The sequence below is a fragment of the Mya arenaria genome, chromosome 5 (genome assembly GCF_026914265.1).
Source record: "Mya arenaria isolate MELC-2E11 chromosome 5, ASM2691426v1".
Classification (NCBI taxonomy): Eukaryota; Metazoa; Mollusca; class Bivalvia; order Myida; family Myidae; genus Mya; species Mya arenaria.
In genome coordinates, this window is record NC_069126.1 from 45,036,893 (window position 1) to 45,058,473 (window position 21,581).

At 33.5% G+C, this 21,581-nt stretch overlaps 1 protein-coding gene across 1 annotated transcript in view; it reads left to right on the forward strand.

Moving 5' to 3' along the window:
* The window catches only part of LOC128235741 (mucin-4-like), a 76,300-nt gene extending 55,565 nt beyond the window's left edge, over positions 1 to 20,735 (forward strand). Inside the window, exons 39-54 of the mRNA XM_052950542.1 lie at positions 139 to 312; positions 3,591 to 3,764; positions 4,426 to 4,599; positions 6,025 to 6,198; positions 11,521 to 11,805; positions 11,936 to 11,965; positions 12,450 to 12,562; positions 12,776 to 12,843; positions 15,867 to 16,021; positions 16,532 to 16,643; positions 16,945 to 17,094; positions 17,657 to 17,853; positions 18,106 to 18,173; positions 18,680 to 18,706; positions 18,895 to 18,944; positions 19,512 to 20,735. Of these exons, the coding sequence (XP_052806502.1) occupies positions 139 to 312; positions 3,591 to 3,764; positions 4,426 to 4,599; positions 6,025 to 6,198; positions 11,521 to 11,805; positions 11,936 to 11,965; positions 12,450 to 12,562; positions 12,776 to 12,843; positions 15,867 to 16,021; positions 16,532 to 16,643; positions 16,945 to 17,094; positions 17,657 to 17,853; positions 18,106 to 18,173; positions 18,680 to 18,706; positions 18,895 to 18,906 (1,913 nt within the window). The 3' untranslated portion in view covers positions 18,907 to 18,944; positions 19,512 to 20,735. The remainder of the gene's footprint in view (positions 1 to 138; positions 313 to 3,590; positions 3,765 to 4,425; positions 4,600 to 6,024; positions 6,199 to 11,520; positions 11,806 to 11,935; positions 11,966 to 12,449; positions 12,563 to 12,775; positions 12,844 to 15,866; positions 16,022 to 16,531; positions 16,644 to 16,944; positions 17,095 to 17,656; positions 17,854 to 18,105; positions 18,174 to 18,679; positions 18,707 to 18,894; positions 18,945 to 19,511) is intronic.
* Positions 20,736 to 21,581: the final 846 nt, after the last annotated feature.

A 21,581-nucleotide genomic window follows, 5' to 3' on the forward strand; every position in this document is an offset into this window, starting at 1 on the left:
AATCATAATGCTGAGAAAAAATAATTCGCCAAGCGGTTTTTACTTTGAACCGTGTTTGATATATATGGAGCTTTGGCTGAAGCATCTCGCCCATTGTAAGCCTATTCAAAGCACCATTTAAATGGTATTGTTTTCCAGTCGTGACCTGCAATGTGTCAAACGTTCCTAACGCAATTGCTAACCAATCAGTGGTTGACGTCAACAACTCCGTAACATACGAATGTAACACAACGTACGTCCATACAGCCGGTGACTTGACCAGATGGTGTTTAGCAAATGGAACATTGAACGGAACAGAACCCGTTTGCTCTGGTTCGTACTATAGCATACTTCTAAAAAAGAAAATATACTTTTCTGTTTATTTTTGTTATGTATCTCGAAGAGTCTTAAAAACCTCAACTGTGGCCAACAGAAATATTTAGAAAGCAAAATACAACCTTAATATTTAGTCATTTGTTTTTGTGTTCTTCCTTTAGCACCGATGGAGTTAAAGATCCGATTTTTTTTAAAGAAAGCAAGTTTGTTTATGTATTACTTCTGCTGAAATTATCTTAAGTTAAATATTCTAAAAAAATGTTTAGGAAGTTTCAAATATACAGTTTAATTGATATGGTTTATAAACGAAATATAAGTGTATAGTGATGTAATTTAAGGGTGGATAAAGATCGGTCAGGGTTTTGTAGAACCAAAGTATTGTATGATGAATAACAACCACTCATATTTTTAATGCTTTGGCCTTAGAGGTTTAATTATGCGTATTCATTTTACATTTGTTTGCAATAAATGCGTACTTTTGTAAATATCATCCACATATCTAGCCAAAAACTTCGTTAATCGGCCTTTTGTAAAAACCGCATTTGATCGCTAATAATTGCAGTGTCATACCATACAGTACATTTATATGGAGATTTGTCTGAAGCAACTCGCTCCTTGTTAGCCTAATCGAAGAATAATTTTTATAATATTGTTTTCCAGTCGTGACATGCAATGTGTCAAACGTTCCTAACGCGATAGTTAACCAATCAGTGGTTGACATCAACAACTCCATAACATACGAATGCAACGCAACGTTCATCCATACAGCTGGTGACCTGACCAGATGGTGTTTGGCTAATGGAACATTGAACGGAACAGAACCCGTTTGCTCTGGTTCGTACTATAGCATTTTTCTTATGAAGCACACCTTTCTATGTTATCCAAAGATAGCACAATAGCCTGCAATGCTTCAACAGTGGCAAAAAAAAGTTTTCATAGTAACTTTAAGAAACAATATTTTATGTTTTTGTCATCATATTAGAAATGTTTCATTCCAAAAAGACATTAGAAAAACAGTCAAAGTATAAACAGAAATAAATACACATTCAAGCATGGAGACCGCTGTTGTTGTTTTTTGCAGTAACATGAAACTGTTACGACATTTCGTTTGCTTACCTCGTACTAGAACATCCCATCGTTCGTGCAACTGAAGCACTTCTATTAGCTATTAGCTATATAAGAGGAAGTGACTTTATTGTTTGCATGAAAAGAGTCATTGTTCTACTATGTATCCATTGCATAAAATTCCACATTGTTTTTATTTTTGAATGTTCCATGAAGCGGCACAAAATGCCTGTGCAACATTGCCAATTTAAATATGTATCAAAAATATATTAATTGACATAGTCAAACACACAAATAGAGTGATAGAAAATTGTTCTGATATTAATAGATATTGCCAAAACACTGTAGTTTTCGTATCGCATTGATTTCTGAAGGTATTTACTACGATGAACTGAACAAATGTAAAATGTAAACATTGCTGACACTAAAAAGCATTTGGTTCAAACTTTTCCCAGCGCATTCAGAGATTTTATTTTTCAACAAAAAAACAAACTTAATTCTTTGAATTTTTGGTCTTTATTTTGAAGGGATTGAACTTAAGCCCGGATTTTCATAAAGTGAATAAGAGTCAATCATGATCTTCGTAACGGACTGTTGAAAAAGTAACCTCTCAATAATCAAACTGGAAGTCAACTAAGTTAATGAATTTCTTCTGATGGAATTCTATATCGTGAAATATTATAAATAAATGTGTCGGGTGTTTTCAATATATATTTGAAATCACCAGATCTAACTATAAAATACAAATGTTGAGAAATCCCGAGCTAAGGGTGCATCAAGGTTTGTCAGTGCTTTATTTCTTGCTAAATCTTTACTATTGTTGAACCAATAGACACTCACAAGTAATGCAAACGTAGACGTTTGAGTTTATCCTTAGCAAAAATATCATTTCTTCAGTTACATTTATAACAAATGCCCCTCGTATTTACTATAATACCTTTTTCCCTTGTTGGTGCTCACTTAAGAGAGGCATGTATATGAACCAAACGTCTAAATACAATTTGTTTCATAAAACGAACGTTTTTTTCTTCAGAGCAAACTTCAACCGATTCGCCAACGAGTTCCACAACAAAATCACCAATAGGTATGTTTCTATTTAGAGAAATTCTGAACAGCGTTTTAACATTTCTGAATTTTGCCAACGGACATAATTATCATGTTGTATTTCTACTTCTAAAAATCGTAGAATCACAGTATTATATGATAAATAAATATCAATTTAAATCAACGTACATTAGCAGGTGGGGTTTAATTTATCCTATTACGTCTTCCCATTCATGGGGAGACATATTGTTTTTGCCTTGTCGGTCAGTCAGTCTCTCAGTCTGTACGTCTGTACGTCACACTTTGTTTCCGCTCAATAACTATAGAACGCTAGGTACTTCATACTTGGTATGCTAGTTGGTCATGACTAGAAGATGGTCCCTATTGATTTTGGGTCAGTATGTCAAAAGTCAAGGTCACCGTGACCTTGAGGTGAAGAAACGGTTTCGGCTCCATAACTTAAGAAAGCTTGCACCGAGGAACGTCATACCTTGTATGCCAGGTGATCATGACTAGTAGATAACCCCTATTGATTTTCAGGTCAGTAGGTCAAAGGTCAAGGTGACCTGCAGGTAAAATAACGGTTTTCGCTGATTTACTTAACAACACTTTGGCCCAGAAACTTCGTTTGCTAGTTGGTCTTGATTATTAGATGACCACTATTGATATTTATGTCAGTAAGTCAAGGTCAAAGTGACCTTTAGGTAAAAAACAATTTGTTGGTCACCAGTCCGTACGACACACTTCTTTCCGCTCAATAACTAATGAAAGCCTGGACCCAGGAACTTCATGCTTTGTATGCAGGTTGGTCATGACCAGAAGTTGACCCTTATGTTTTTTCGTCTCCAGTCCAAAAGTAGAAATTTCATGTCCATCATTGATTATTTCTAACCTAAGACCACACAATGGTTGAGACAAGCGCTTTTTCAAAAAAAGCATTCTCTAGTTTATTCTTGCATTTAGATTGCAATAAATGTAATTTTTTGAAAACATAATCTACATTTCCAGCCAATAAATATCCAATTAGAATTCAGTAAGTGCAACGTTTATGCTAGGATTTGCAGCGACACATCATACACTACAGTTATTTAGAGTTTTGTTTGGCTGAAGCATCTCGCCCATTGTAAGCCTATTCAAAGCACCATTTTAATGGTATTGTTTTCCAGTCGTGACCTGCAATGTGTCAAACGTTCCTAACGCAATTGCTAACCAATCAGTGGTTGACATCAACAAATCCGTAACATACGAATGTAACACAACGTACGTCCATACAGCCGGTGACCTGACCAGATGGTGTTTGGCTAATGGAACATTGAACGGAACAGAACCCGTTTGCTCTGGTTCGTACTATAGCATAATTTAAAGAAGAAAATACACTTTTCTGTTTATCTTTGTTATGTATCTCGAAGAGTCTAAAAACCTCAACTGTGGCCAACAGAAATATTTAGAAAGCAAAATACAACTTTAATATTTAGTCATTTGTTTTTGTGTTCTTCCTTTAGCAGCGATGGAGTTAAAGATCCGATTTTTTTTAAAGAAAGAAAGTTTGTTTATGTATTACTTCTGCTGAAATTATCTTAAGTTAAATATTCTAAAAAAATGTTTAGGAAGTTTCAAATATACACTGTAATTGATATGGTTTATAAACGAAATATAAGTGTATAGTGATGTAATTTAAGGGTGGATAAAGATCGGTCAGGGTTTTGTAGAACCAAAGTATTGTATGATGAATAACAACCACTCAAATTTTAAATGCTTTAGCCTTAGAGGTTTAATTATGCGTATTCATTTTACATTTGTTTGCAATAAATGCGTACTTTTGTAAATATCATCCACATATCTAGCCAAAAACTTCGTTAATCGGCCTTTTGTAAAAACCGCATTTGATCGCTAATAATTGCAGTGTCATACCATACAGTACATTTATATGGAGATTTGTCTGAAGCAACTCGCTCCATGTTAGCCTAATCGAAGAATAATTTTTATAATATTGTTTTCCAGTCGTGACATGCAATGTGTCAAACGTTCCTAACGCGATTGCTAACCAATCAGTGGTTGACATCAACAACTCCATAACATACGAATGTAACACAACATACATCCATACAGGCGGTGACCTGACCAGATGGTGTTTAGCAAATGGAACATTGAACGGAACAGAACCGCGTTGCTCTGGTTTGTACTATAGCATTTTTCTTATGAAGCACACCTTTCTATGTTATCCAAAGATTGCAATGCTTCAACAGTTGCAAACAACAAAGTTTTCATAGTAACTTTAAGAAACAATATTTTATGTTTTTGTCATCATATTAGAAATGTTTCATTCCAAAAAGACATTAGAAAAACAGTCAAAGTATAAACAGAAGTAAATACACATTCAAGCATGGAGACCGCTGGGTTTTTTTTTGCAGTAACATGAAACTGTTACGTCATTTCGTTTGCTTACCTAGTACTAAAACATCCCATCGTTCGTGCAACTGAAGCACTTCTATTATCTATTAGCTATATAAGAGGAAGTGACTTTATTGTTTGCATGAAAAGAGTCATTGTTCTACTATGTATCCATTGCATAAAATTCCACATTTTTTTATATTTTTGAATGTTCCATGAAGCGGCACAAAATGCCTGTGCAACATTGCCAATTTAAATATGTATCAAAAATATATTAATTGACATAGTCAAACACACAAATAGAGTGATAGAAAATTGTTCTGATATTAATAGATATTGCCAAAACACTGTAGTTTTCGTATCGCATTGATTTCTGAAGGTATTTACTTCGTTGAACTGAACAAATGTAAAATGTAAACATTGCTGACACTAAAAAGCATTTGGTTCAAACTTTTCCCAGCGCGTTCAGAGATTTTATTAGAAACGGTTTCGGCTCCATAACTTAAGAAAGCTTGCACCGAGGAACGTCATACCTTGTATGCCAGGTGATCATGACTAGTAAATAACCCCTATTGATTTTCAGGTCAGTAGGTCAAAGGTCAATGTGACCTGCAGGTAAAATAACGGTTTTCGCTGATTTACTTAACAACACTTTGGCCCAGAAACTGCGTTTGCTAGTTGGTCTTGATTATTAGATGACCACTATTGATATTTATGTCAGTAAGTCAAGGTCAAAGTGACCTTTAGGTAAAAAACAAATTGTTGGTCACCAGTCCGTACGACACACTTCTTTCCGCTCAATAACTAATGAAAGCCTGGACCCAGGAACTTCATGCTTTGTATGCAGGTTGGTCATGACCAGAAGTTGACCCTTATGTTTTTTCGTCTCCAGTCCAAAAGTAGAAATTTCATGTCCATCAATGATTATTTCTAACCTAGGACCACACAATGGTTGAGACAAGCGCTTTTTCAAAAAAAGCATTCTCTAGTTTATTCTTGCATTTAGATTGCAATAAATGTAATTTTTTGAAAACATAATCTAGATTTCCAGCCAATAAATATCCAATTAGAATTCAGTAAGTGCAACGTTTATGCTAGGATTTGCAGCGACACATCATACACTACAGTTATTTAGAGTTTTGTTTGGCTGAAGCATCTCGCCCATTGTAAGCCTATTCAAAGCACCATTTTAATGGTATTGTTTTCCAGTCGTGACCTGCAATGTGTCAAGCGTTCCTAACGCAATTGCTAACCAATCAGTGGTTGACATCAACAACTCCGTAACATACGAATGTAACACAACATACTACCATAAAGCCGGTGACCTGACCAGATGGTGTTTAACAAATGGAACATTGAACGGAACAGAACCCGTCTGCTCAGGTTTGTACTAAATCATTCTTGTAAAGAAGAAAATATACTTTTCTGTTTATTTTTGTTATGTATCTCGAAGAGTCTAAAAACCTCAACTGTGGCCAACAGAAATATTTAGAAAGCAAAATACAACCTTAATATTTAGTCATTTGTTTTTGTGTTCTTCCTTTAGCAGCGATGGAGTTAAAGATCCGATTTTTTTAAAGAAAGCATGTTTGTTTATGTATTACTTCTGCTGAAATTATCTTAAGTTAAATATTCTAAAAAAATGTTTAGGAAGTTTCAAATATACACTGTAATTGATATGGTTTATAAACGAAATATAAGTGTATAGTGATGTAATTTAAGGGTGGATAAAGATCGGTCAGGGTTTTGTAGAACCAAAGTATTGTATGATGAATAACAACCACTCAAATCTTAAATGCTTTGGCCTCAGAGGTTTAATTATGCGTATTCATTTTACATTTGTTTGCAATAAATGCGTACTTTTGTAAATATCATCCACATATCTAGCCAAAAACTTCGTTAATCGGCCTTTGTAAAAACCGCATTTGATCGCTAATAATTGCAGTGTCATACCATACAGTACATTTATATGGAGATTTGTCTGAAGCAACTCGCTCCTTGTTAGCCTAATCGAAGAATAATTTTTATAATATTGTTTTCCAGTCGTGACATGCAATGTGTCAAACGTTCCTAACGCGATTGCTAACCAATCAGTGGTTGACATCAACAACTCCGTAACATACGAATGCAACGCAACGTTCATCCATACAGCTGGTGACCTGACCAGATGGTGTTTGGCTAATGGAACATTGAACGGAACAGAACCCGTTTGCTCTGGTTCGTACTATAGTATTCTTCTTATGAAGCACACCTTTCTATGTTATCCAAAGATAGCACAATAGCCTGCAATGCTTCAACAGTTGCAAACAAAAAAGTTTTCATAGTAACTTTAAGAAACAATATTTTATGTTTTTGTCATCATATTAGAAATGTTTCATTCCAAAAAGACATTAGAAAAACAGTCAAAGTATAAACAGAAGTAAATACACATTCAAGCATGGAGACCGCTGGGTTTTTTTTTGCAGTAACAAGAAACTGTTACGTCATTTCGTTTGCTTACCTAGTACTAAAACATCCCATCGTTCGTGCAACTGAAGCACTTCTATTATCTATTAGCTATATAAGAGGAAGTGACTTTATTGTTTGCATGAAAAGAGTCATTGTTCTACTATGTATCCATTGCATAAAATTCCACATTTTTTTTATTTTTGAATGTTCCATGAAGCGGCACAAAATGCCTGTGCAACATTGCCAATTTAAATATGTATCAAAAATATATTAATTGACATAGTCAAACACACAAATAGAGTGATAGAAAATTGTTCTGATATTAATAGATATTGCCAAAACACTGTAGTTTTCGTATCGCATTGATTTCTGAAGGTATTTACTACGTTGAACTGAACAAATGTAAAATGTAAACATTGCTGTTACTAAAAAGCATTTGGTTCAAACTTTTCCCAGCGCATTCAGAGATTTTATTTTTCAACAGCAAAAAAAACTTAATTCTTTGAATTTTTGGTCTTTATTTTGAAGGGATTGAACTTATGCCCGGATTTTCATAAAGTGAATAAAAGTCAATCATGATCTTCGTAACGGACTGTTGAAAAAAGTAACCTCTCAATAATCAAACTGGAAGTCAACTAAGTTAATGAATTTCTTCTGATGGAATTCTATATCGTGAAATATTATAAATAAATGTGTCGGGTGTTTTCAATATATATTTGAAATCACCAGATCTAACTATATAATACAAATGTTGAGAAATCCCGAGCTAAGGGTGCATCAAGGTTTGTCAGTGTTTTATTTCTTGCTAAATCTTTACTATTGTTGAACCAATAGACACTCACAAGTAATGCAAACGTAGACGTTTGAGTTTATCCTTAGCAAAAATATCATTTCTTCAGTTACAATTATAACAAATGCCCCTCGTATTTACTATAATACCTTTTTCCCTTGTTGGTGCCCACTTAAGAGAGGCATGTATATGAACCAAACGTCTAAATACAATTTGTTTCATAAAACGAACGTTTTTTCTTCAGAGCAAACTTCAACCGATTCGCCAACGAGTTCCACAACAAAATCACCAATAGGTATGTTTCTATTTAGAGAAAATCTGAACAGCGTTTTAACATTTCTGAATTTTGCCAACGGACATAATTATCATGTTGTATTTCTACTTCTAAAAATCGTAGAATCACAGTATTATATGATAAATAAATATCAATTTAAATCAACGTACATTGGCAGGTGGGGTTTAATTTATCCTATTACGTCTTCCCATTCATGGGGAGACATATTGTTTTTGCCTTGTCGGTCAGTCAGTCTCTCAGTCTGTACGTCTGTACGTCACACTTTGTTTCCGCTCAATAACTATAGAACGCTAGGTACTTCATACTTGGTATGCTAGTTGGTCATGCCTAGAAGATGGTTCCTATTGATTTTGGGTCAGTATGTCAAAAGTCAAGGTCACCGTGACCTTGAGGTGAAGAAACGGTTTCGGCTCCATAACTTAAGAAAGCTTGCACCGAGGAACGTCATACCTTGTATGCCAGGTGATCATGACTAGTAGATAACCCCTATTGATTTTCAGGTCAGTAGGTCAAAGGTCAAGGTGACCTGCAGGTAAAATAACGGTTTTCGCTGATTTACTTAACAACACTTTGGCCCAGAAACTTCGTTTGCTAGTTGGTCTTGATTATTAGATGACCACTATTGATATTTATGTCAGTAAGTCAAGGTCAAAGTGACCTTTAGGTAAAAAACAATTTGTTGGTCACCAGTCCGTACGACACACTTCTTTCCGCTCAATAACTAATGAAAGCCTGGACCCAGGAACTTCATGCTTTGTATGCAGGTTGGTCATGACCAGAAGTTGACCCTTATGTTTTTTCGTCTCCAGTCCAAAAGTAGAAATTTCATGTCCATCATTGATTATTTCTAACCTAGAACAACACAATGGTTGAGACAAGCGCTTTTTCAAAAAAGCATTCTCTAGTTCATTCTTGCATTTAGATTGCAATAAATGTAATTTTTTGAAAACATAATCTAGATTTCCAGCCAATAAATATCCATTTAGAATTCAGTAAGTGCAACGTTTATGCTAGGATTTGCAGCGACACATCATACACTACAGTTATTTAGAGTTTTGAATGGCTGAAGCATCTCGCCCATTGTAAGCCTATTCAAAGCACCATTTTAATGGTATTGTTTTCCAGTCGTGACCTGCAATGTGTCAAGCGTTTCTAACGCAATTGCTAACCAATCAGTGGTTGACATCAACAACTCCGTAACATACGAATGTAACACAACGTACGTCCATACAGCCGGTGACCTGACCAGATGGTGTTTGGCTAATGGAACATTGAACGGAACAGAACCCGTTTGCTCTGGTTCGTACTATAGCATACTTCTAAAGAAGAAACTTTTCTGTTTATTTTTGTTATGTATCTCGAAGAGTCTAAAAACCTCAACTGTGGCCAACAGAAATATTTAAGAAGCAAAATAAAACCTTAATATTTAATCATTTGCTTTCGTGTTCTTCCTTTAGCAGCGATTTTTTTAAAGAAAGCAAGTTTGTTTATGTTTTACTTCTGCTGAAATTATCTTAAGTTAAATATTCTAAAAAATGTTTAGGAAGTTTCAAATATACACTGTAATTGATATGGTTTATAAACGAAATATAAGTGTAGAGTGATGTACTCTAAGGGTGGATAAAGATCTGTCAGGGTTTTGTAGAACCAAAGTATTGTATGATGAATAACTATCACTCAAATTTTAAATACTTTGGCCTTTGAGGTTTAATTATGCGTATTTGGATGACAGTAATATTTATAACTATTAAGTCACTACGTTTGATTCTCTGTAAAGATTAAGTTAACCTTTTATCAAAAAATTGTACTATAACATGCAGTGAGAAAATCAAACAAAGCACACTCATCTAGTAATTATCTATGAAAATGTTCGTTATTTAATGCTCTATCATAGCATGTGAGAGTAACAAATACGGCAAGGAATGTGCGAATGTGTGCGACTGCGTCGAAGCGAACACTAAAAACGCGACACAAGTATGTAACGCAGCAACAGGAGTATGTGATTGTAAATCAACATGGACAGGAACTAATTGTGATACCGACGTAAACGAATGCGCTGATCCAACAAAGTTCACATGTCCTGCAAATTCAAACTGCTCAAACAAAATGGAGGGCTACGACTGTATATGTAACCGAGGCTTTTTAAATGTGGACGATTAATTTGTAATGTTTGTTTCAGATCTAACGTGAAAAGATAAAAACATTTAAAAAAAAAAACATTAAACGGCTTTTTGCAGATAGATTTGGTCATTGTGATGTATTTGAATTTGCAGGTGAATGTGTTGTGCATTGTAAACAAACGTTTGGACAGTAAGCTATTTTAACACATAACAAAATACCCAACAATTGTAAATATGCTGTTTTGGCGTACCTTGAAAAGATATAATTATACAAAATGACAATCTTTAAAATAATGATACGATTGATTTAAAGATATTGTATTCAACATATACAAACAAACTACACAGAATATGCACACACCCAAGTTGTCTATAATATTGAAATGGATTGGAACGAAAGCATAGCTTAAAGCGTTCTTCTCCGTAGGCATTCAATTACTCATTTACCAGAAAAATGCGTATGATTGACGATTAGACGATATAAATATATATATATATAATGATACAATTGGGCGCCGGTGTAAAATATACCAGTTCAATTATTGAATATCACTGAGAATGATATGGTGGTTATAGACCTAAAGAAGTTGTTTAATGATTAAATTGAATGATGAAAATCAATAATTATTTTAAATAAAATTAACAAATGTAGTGAAGTTTCAGTAAACACCCAGTGCATGTATATATAAAACAAACATTCACCCACATTGATTGCTCTTTTGATAGCTGTTCAGATCAAGAATATAAATTCAGAGCATAATACAACTGGGAAAAACACACAAGAAGCTTTCGTATACAACCATTGCGGTGCTTTCTGAAACTTGTATATAATTCTGCTGTCACTCAATTTTGGTATAATCATATGTTTAATTGGTGTTTGTTTGCCATTGGATGATAACTCATTATTAAGTATACAACTATATACAGGATCGTGATAATGAAATACGATTCTAAAACATGTCAGATGGTATACTTAAATCCTATTGAGTAATATTTATCATATAAAAGAATAAATTCAATTTTACAAACTAATAAAATATATTCAATTTCAGCTTGCAGTGGAAACACTTACGGTGATAGTTGTAACAACATGTGCGATTGTGCGACTGATCATGCCGAAACGTCTGAGCAGACGTGCAACCACACAACAGGCGCGTGTATGTGCAGGGCTCAGTGGGGTGGTTCTCGGTGTGAGATAGATGTGGATGAGTGCGCTGATCCGCTGCTCAACAACTGTACTGCACAAAATAAATACTGTCACAACATCATTGGTGGATATAATTGTTCATGTTTGCGCAACTACCAAGAGAACAGTAATGGCACCTGTGTGCTATTTAGTACGTTCATTTTTAATTCATCTTTTTGAAATGAATGTATTTGTATCAAGTGAGCGTTATTTCGGATATATAGTGAAATGAATCACGATCGTTATATAAAACACCTAATACCTTTTGTTTATTATTGCAGCTGCTACTACCACAACATTAGCTCCAGAAGGTAATTTGTTTGCTCACGAGTTTATGGTTCATAGGATACTATAGCATTCCCTTTAACCATTGTTAACATTTGGTCGAAATATGCAAATTGGAACTTTGTTGAAAACTGAGTACAAAAATATAATGATAATAATAATTGATACAAAAATAGAAGCCAATATTTTAACAAACAGAGAAAAGGTATCAGGTGCTATAAAACACCTAGAACATCTGCATGGTTTACTTCTAATATGCCCCCTGTTGCTAAGAGGTAAAGAACTGGTAAGCTGATTTGACCTCTTTCTTGTCTCTGCAACTGTAGTGGTTTTGCAAACGCGTAACCATGTAATGAAATGAGTAAATACCATTTCAAAAATGTACTCTATACAAAATATGAAATTCATTTAACTCAATAAAGTACAGTTGTATATACATGGTTACGCGTTTTCACTGAACACCAGTTTTCCATATGGTTGTTTTAAAACAATTATATTATTTTGTTGCAGAGGATGGTATAGAAGTGTTTATTGTTTTCCAAATTCCTGCAACGACATTGCAGAATGTTAATTTCTCGATAGCGAGCACTTTTCAAAAATGGGCAGACGATGTTGGACAAACGGTAATACGATAAACTTTGCTGTATAGGGAACCTTTAAATGACTCACTTAAATATAGATGTATATTGGAAATAAGCTATTCATTCATTTAATTGTTTGTTAACTAGGATTCATGGTTATACTACACGTATATAATAAACTAGGTAGCAATTAAAATGATAATAGCATGCTACTTGGAAACGATGAGTAATTTAGGTAATATATTTCCATTGCAGCTTTTGAAATACTACATGGCGACAATGGGAAACAGAGTTAAAAGAGTCAATGTTTTTCACATTGAAATGTAAGTGTTTGTACAAATCATTGTTCTCGATTGTATGAAAATATCCGTCGACACAATAAATACAATTTATAAAAACTGCAGTCCAAACCAAGTAGAATCGAAATATAATTTTCTTTTAGAATATCCGAAACTCCGTGATATACGTAAACTATTCTTTAAAACATACCGTTGTCACTGTCAAATAAACACAAGTTTTCAAAATCATTAAGCTGAGAAACCTGTTACACATCCATAAATATGTCAAAATATATATCTAACTTCATTCCATTTTCATAGTTTTCGTGTTTACCTAGGGAAAAATATTTGAAAGACGTGAGTTCGAAATACTCCATTAATGCAACGTTTCAGCATTTGATCAACATTATATCAATCTATATATAAAAATGATACGTTCCAAATATAGAGAAAAAAATGTTTAGTACAAGATGAATATTCTTGTAATATTAAAGAAATTTTATAGCATGTCTGTTGCATATAATTATACAAACAAACGTCAAGCAATTGTCCAGTGGTGTTAAAAGTATAAAACACATACAATACACATATATAATATACAAACATTTAAACACAGTTCACATTTATAACCTACCAAGTCTAAGGGACTGAACTCCTCGTTCTCTCATTCTCAGCTTCCACTGTGAATGCAGTTATCTCTGGTTATGACTGAAAGCCTAACACCTGAATGCAACATAGAATATAAGGAACAATTAGTAATGTATGCTGTTATTGAAACCAATTATCCAAAGTCTCAAACCACGAAAATACATAACCCATCCCATCAAATCAACCAAATGCAAGTGTTCAACTCAACACATTGCAATTACAAAAACAATAGTAAATATTTATATGAAAAACTACAGAAACAAGCCCTTATCCGGAAGTTTAAACATATACTCCGTTTAGTGGCACAGGGTAAACTCTAAAGATATGGAACACAAAAACAAACAATCACAAACCAGAAATAATAGCACAAAACGTTTCAAACAACACAATACGAGGGTTGTCGGGAAAGTTTTGAGACTGCATTCATAAAAAGCTTACCACTCATAGGATGCATTTAAAATTTAATCAGCTGTCAATTGTTTCTAATATAAACAAATCCTGAAAGTTTCAACAATGAACTACGAAGTGAACATATTCAACAATCATTACAAAAAGTACAGTTTACAAGCTACGGAGCACTTCGTTGTCCCATTGCGTCACGTCATTTACAGTTTTTCAAAATACGCTCCTTCTGCACGTACACACATACGGTGACGATCAACCCATTGCTTGAATATCTGTCCGTTCCACTCTTTTTTGATATTATGAACAGCTGTCCTTTTTAGCTGAACGGATTTGCCAATTTCCCTCACTGTCCTCCGCCGGTCTTCTTGTAACATTTCCCGTACTGAATTTGCGTCACTTTCACTCACGACTGACGGTCTGCCGCTCCGCTTTAAATCGCACACATTTCCATGCCCGTCACTGAAACGTCCATGTCAGCGAAATATCAAAGCCTTTGAACATGCTGGCTTTTATATATCCCGTGTTAGAAACGTAAACGTATTTGTAGGAGTTATCCCGCTGCGAACACAGTGTTTTATCATAGCGCGCTGCTCGGTGCGTGACGTCAACGTTGGATTTTTCCGACATCTTCGAAATACCTCTCTACTTTCGCTGATCGTTACAACCATGTTTACAGTTAGATTGCGTTAATAATTGACGCAGTGATGCAGCTGACGTCATACTGTCGTATTATGTTTTGACGTGACGTTTTGGCTTCTTTTATTTAGACGGAGTAGTATATATGAATTGTGATTTTCAGAAAACGTCAATTTCAAAGTGATCCGTGAAGCGCTAGATGGGTTGTCTTGACAACCATTTCCTTCCTTATTATGAGATTATTTAATTCTATTTTTCAAAAGGAAACTCGTGAATAGTCTAAATACACAGCTATTTATTGTTTGTTGATTTATATTTAAAACGTTTTGAAATATAGACAGTCTCAAAACTTTCTGGACAAAATACTAACACTGTATAAAAACTAAGTGTGTTTATGAAGGATTGTTATGTATCGCCATGCAAATGTAAACAATACTGACCACATTAGTTCCTAAACTAAAACAATATAAAAAAGCTTCGATTCAACTTCTCAAAATTTCAACAGGGAGGGAAATCTTTTACATAAAGATCACTTGACCAATGACATCGCTTAACATGTAAACAATTGAACTGACCAAGGTCTAAGGGACGTTATTTAAAGGTGCAGTAAATGTCTACATAAATTGTCTCCCTTAGACTATTCGAAATATCAAATATATACTATGCAAAGAACTTAACAAACATGACATCATAATTCAATTTCACCAGATGGACAGTTTACACACAAAATACATTATACAAATAATTGCAATTAATTATAAAGTGCTGCAACTAATTCACTAGATATCCACCGTTGTAATGTCAGTCACAATTTAAGGGTACTTTTCATTCATAGCAATTTGGTTATAGTAATAGCACGTGACATAATAATCACGAATTAGTTCATTATATGTTCATAATTTCGATTGAATAAATACCACTTCCCCTAACATCTGTTTAACAAATATTTTTTTACGTAAGTGTCCTATATTTACCTTTAATTGTAAATTACTTCATCACTACTATTTAACAATCATTCACATTTTATCATTTTGCTTCGCTAAATTGTACCTGTTTGCTTGTAAACTATTTATATGCTTTTGGCATAATTGCCTGGAGGCATTAAACGTTGTTGTTGTTGTTTCTGCTGCTGCTGTTGTTGTTGTTGTTGATGATGGTGATGGTTCAAGAAATAGTAACAAAAAGTTTATATGTACAATTTTTGGGATTATGTGATATTTCCCATACATTTTGTTGTTTACTATGTGAAATGTGTGGTCTTGAATAAACATCAAAATACTGTAAACTATTTTTGTCTAAATTTGTTTACATTCAATTTGGAATTAGCTGTGTAACAGCTTTCTAACAATAAAACGTTAATGTTGCTTGCCTTCCTTCAGTGGCAGTCTCAAAGTTAACGCAACAATAATCAAAGAAGATTCTGAGGAGGCTGCCCAACTGCTCAGTCAAGCCACAAGTGAATTAGATAACGTCATGTTGGAAGTCAATGGTGAAAACTATACCGCAACAGCTAGTGCGTTGGCTGGTGTTCAAAGTAAGTAAAATATGAGTTAAAAACGAATCATTGTTGTTGATTTTGTTGCTAAATATATTGACGTAATGGAAACAGACATGAGGGAAAAGATGATACATTTTTAAACGTCTCTCGTCGGATTTTATGAGAACCCATTGTATATCCATAACCACATTATATTTTGAATTTCGTGTATATGGTCATAAACTTTTTTTGTCAGAACATTTTGTCTTTACTTCTAACAAATAAATATTGCCTGTTCGAAAATTATTGTTATAGTGTTCTCTTCCAAACATTTTGTTTTTACTTTATATGTATATATATATTAAGCAAAATATTCGAGTTTTGTTAATTATTTGTTTACTGTTCTCAAATATTTGTTTTGAATGTTGTTTACATTATTTTTCAAACCAAAACAAAACAGTATATGATTCCTTTAAATATTGTTCTGCTTGTTTCTTAACAAACGTATTGCATTTTTAATGTTTTCCCTAAATTTTCACAAAACATACTTGTTTTTTTTTTTACCAGTTGACCACAATGCCGACTCAGCAAAATTGTTGTGTGATCTGTATATACTGGATCGTGGTTCATGTGGCGATAAACAAGTGTGTGTTGTAATAAACACGAAACCGGTCTGCCAGTAAGTATCGTGCGTTTTAAAGGACAAATAATGAAAAAGCGCATCATTCTAATGAAATAGTTTAACAAACAAGATGAACGTGCAGACAAAACTCACTCAAAATATTCATTTACCTGAATAATAAAGAAAATAGATTAGCTATATAATTTGTTTATAGTTCGTTTCCCTTATGTGCAATAGTGTTTTTGTGGAAGAAAAATCTAGTTTTATCATTAAAGCCCATAAAAAATGTATGCTTTTTGGCATGTACGCTCTGTCCTATATCTCAACCTTATATGCTTGATGTTATTTGCATTTTCAGACCAATGAAAGACGACGACAACCTAGATCTTGTGCTTGGACTTGGGATTGGATTTCCACTGTTCTTTTTATTGGCTATTGTCATTTTCCTGGTAATAAAGTTAACATTGAAAAGGAGACAGCAGAAAAGGAGATTCTACACTGAGGAGGGGTAAATGTTTATTTTCCTAGAAAATGAAATATATAATGCCTTTTATGAATAAGGTATACTCTGATTAATGTATTGTGAAACCGGTATGCGGTTATCGAAACGTTGTAAAAGGTACCTTTGGGTCGTCAATGAAGGGTATGCCATTCCCAGGGCTAATACTAAATTGACAATCAAAATAGTTCTAGGCGGTAACCTTTATTTGCAAACAGAGAGCGCTTTGAAGTTTTATTGAATAGGCTTGATACGAAGGTATTTTACATAATAAGTCGTATTCGGTTCGTAAAGCAGAACCTAACAGATTACTCCAGATATACAATTTACCATAATTGGTTAAGACGATGGCGTTGACTTGGGTTTAAAAATAGCGTTAAACGCCTTTATACTATAATGCAAAACCAGGCTTAACCAAATATAACTGGAATAAACAATATAGGGGCGGTTGTGAAGTGGTATATGTATCGACATTTCACATAAATATTATTGGTAAAATCTTTGCAAGGGACATGTCAATATCGACATGAAATCAAATCAGCCTTATGATAATAAGTATGTTCCATTAAAGTATGGGGATATCGGGTTTCCCGAACAACGGATTTTTCCCGACTGCAATGCCTACAAAAATCAACACATGGGGAAGGAACGATTCAGCATACAGACCTCAGGAATGGGAAGAGGAAAGCTCAACCTCTTCCGGAAGTTCCGACGATGTTCGCCGAAAGCGGAAGTACAAGGATCGCGATAACTATGGTGAAACACAGGGTATGTGCAAGCTATAACATTGAGTTTGTGTATATAAGTTGCAATGTATCCGCTATAGGAACTTATTCAAATAAGGCTCAAATAAACTGTTTTCATTTCGATTCGTAGCGTAATTATTTATCTTAGTCTTTGCTAATGAAAAAAATGTATACACTATTGTTTTCTTTTCCACATATACTTTGAAGAGCTATCAACACTTCTGTGCAAGTAATAATGTGCGAAACGTACATCATATATTGTTGTTTTATTCAGTTCATGATCATCAACCATCCATGTTCTCTTGGGACTTTATGTACAACTACATCAATCCGAATGAACCGGTAAGTAAATATGACAAACAAAAACCAGCAGATTATGTAAACGTCAGAACGACGAAGGTGTCAAGTTTGGAAATAACTAGAACCGTAACGAGCAGAAAAAAGATAGATGACATAAGCTATATAATACAGCAAAGCTTTATATGTCTGAAAGATGTATGACAGCATGACCAATGATTTAACATGTCAAGGGACTGATCCATCTAAGTGAAAGTATGTATCCTTTAATAAAAAGAACATATTTGACATGACACTAAAGGCTTTCGATGTTAAAAATACATTAGTAATAAAATGTAAATTACAAGGATTAATCTTTTGCCAAACAATAAACGATGATCCTGATAAAGAGAAACAATTTTTCCAGGCATCTAAGGCATTATTTCGCTTGTCGCAATTCATTTAAATGATATGATATGTTAAAATGATATTGGCGAATTCGCCCACTTTGATTAGAGTTAAGTGCGTAAAAGGCATTTCAGTAATTTATATCAACATTTATCTTTTTTCAGTACCGCATCCAGCGTCCTCAATATCGGGTATGTATAAAAAATATTTTCACTTAATTAAATATAGGTGATATTTACCAAAATACCGTTTTAAAGGTAGTATTGATGATTTTTGTAAGTAACATTCGAATAGCTATGTATTAAGTTTGATGCGTGATACAACCTGCTTCAATGACGCCGACTGCAAGGTCAAAACTAATTGTCTTTATTTATTTCAGCCACAACCTTGAAAATTGTAACCAAAGATTGCATCCAGAGACTCTTCATAGTAGGTATTTTCTGTGTGCCCAACATATGTTTATTAAGAGAAACAAAATAAGGATATGATTTCGTGTCCATCCTTTTAAGTTTATGTTCATATTGATAATGCCTTTGTGGTTATTATATTCAACATGCTGATAAAACAATTGTAATACTTACAATTGATGTTTTAATATTTCAAACGTCGTTTGCAAAAATTAATCTTCTGTTTTATATCAAAATCTTAAATTGAACCAGGAAATTGGATTCAAAAACATTCTTAAAAAATAAACAGACTTACATTATATCATGTTTTCCGTTTGAGCTATCGCATTTTACGTTGATGAGGTACTATCGGATTGGTTTAATACATTTATAATTTCTAATATACATATCGTATACAGTGTCGGTTGGCCTTGGTTTGTTTGTCAATGTTTATCATATAATTGAAACTATAACGACGAACGTTACAGGACCGTACAGGACGCTACAACACGCCACTCTACACTACATGACGACATACTACGCAGACAGACGCCACAAGACAACAACACAGATTAAAAATACATGTTAAAAATGTTTCTTATATTTTCAGGTGCTGTATATATGCTGCTAACGGATTAATTAAGAAAAGAATATCACCTCATTCTTCTTGAAATAATGAGATTTCAGGGATAAAACAATGAATATATCAAAAGACAAATGTGTAAATATTGCTTTCATATAATTCTACAGTCCATATATATATATATATATATATATATATATATATATATATATATATATATATATACTATTTTTGAAATAATCATCATGTACTGTATTAATTAGACATGTATAACACGTGAGATATGCTTCGGTGATACTCTCGTTTTGCATTGACAAGAAATGCTGCTAAAATGTATACTAACAAACGGAGCTAATTCAGTGAAATTGGTACATATTTACATTATGTTGTGTATTATGGGCTGTATGTATATAATTGTTTTCACTTCAAACAACAAGAGTTATTTTCTTCGTAAGGGTATCTTTCATAAAGTAAATGTATATTTTAATTGTTTTTTTAAAGCATGTTTTGCCATTCTCGCGATAAGTGGGGCTTATTTTATCTGAACATATAGTTGTTCAGTCATTAGTTTGTTAATATATTCTTCCATTTGAGTCATAGTTTGCTTTTATGTCACTTCCAGGCGTAGTTAGTACAACTGCTAACATTTCCTTATAGACATACACTTAGAACGAGGGAAACGGCTCTTGTAAATGTTGAGCCCAAATCTATTTCTTGATCTATTTTTATATTATGATTATATCTTGTATATCTTGTATTATCAAAGTATATTTAAATCCAAACTACCAGGTTCGTACATTTTTCCAATTTACACGTTCTATTATATACCTTTTATATATATAATTCAAACATTATTATCCAAATAGAATTCAAATATTATATTCCAAAACTAATTGTATTAGATAAATGTACATTTTTTTTCAAACCAATGTAAATGTGTTCAGTGCCAGAAGTAATACCGTTTACATTAAAAGACATGATTCAACATTTTCCAATTAAAGTCCTGATAATTTGAGTGCTTTGACGCGTTTAGTATTTTTTCACTCATTGGTAATGGGACTGAAGGTACAACGAAAAAACAAGTTGTTTAGAATGGTGATTCTGTAAATATTATTGTGTTTCATATCATTGACTTTTATTTCATATTCTCATTCGCATTTTGTATGACTATGCACATGCTGTCAGCTATTTTTAAACGTAACCCTATTATTATTATATAATGGAAATATACTGCAATAAATTTTAAAGTTGGTTTATCCTTTTGAATATGTTTCGGACAATGGTTGAGCAAACATGTTAAAACATTACTATCCCTATTTGATATAGGTTTATGTTATATTTATACTTCGATATTTTAAAAGCTTTCAAATAAAAGGGACTATATCATCTGTGTATACATGAGTACTGGTTAAAAAGAGAATTACACACAGACAGGAGAAAGTACTGGCAAAGGACACATTATACATAAACTGAACTCCTCAAAGAAGTATTCAAAAGAAAAATATCAGAACCCTATGTCATACAATGTTTCCGACATGACTTAGTGTCATCTACGGAGATGAACACATACAATAATACAATGGCAGCTAGATGGGCTTGCCCTAAAGCGTAATTGGTAGCCAAAATACTGTTTGAATATTAATAAGGCCACTACTTTTATATAAATTGGTTTACAAAACCGGCGGGTCTAATTTTCCGAAAAGTACAAAAAAAATAAAAAATGAATTTCACTTTTTTTTTCAAAATTATTTTCCCGACCGTACTGATTTTGGTGCGAAAGAAAAACGAACAGATAAGAGTACGAATGCAGTAGATTTCGACTGGTTTGTTGTTCCGTAGCCGTATTCGCCAATTTATAGTGATAGCATGTGAGCCAGTTAACTGTTATGACACCGCCGTTGGCAATGGCGGAATTTACGATAGCAGTCATTCATGCATGAAATAATTCATTAAAATATACAGGAGTTGTTAAAAAACAATAGCAAATAAACATTGGCAAATATAACAGCCGACACAAACAATAACTGTCACATGATTGTTGTTTTTCCCTGCCAATTTACGTCTTGAAAATATTGTTGTATATAGATAAAAAATGAA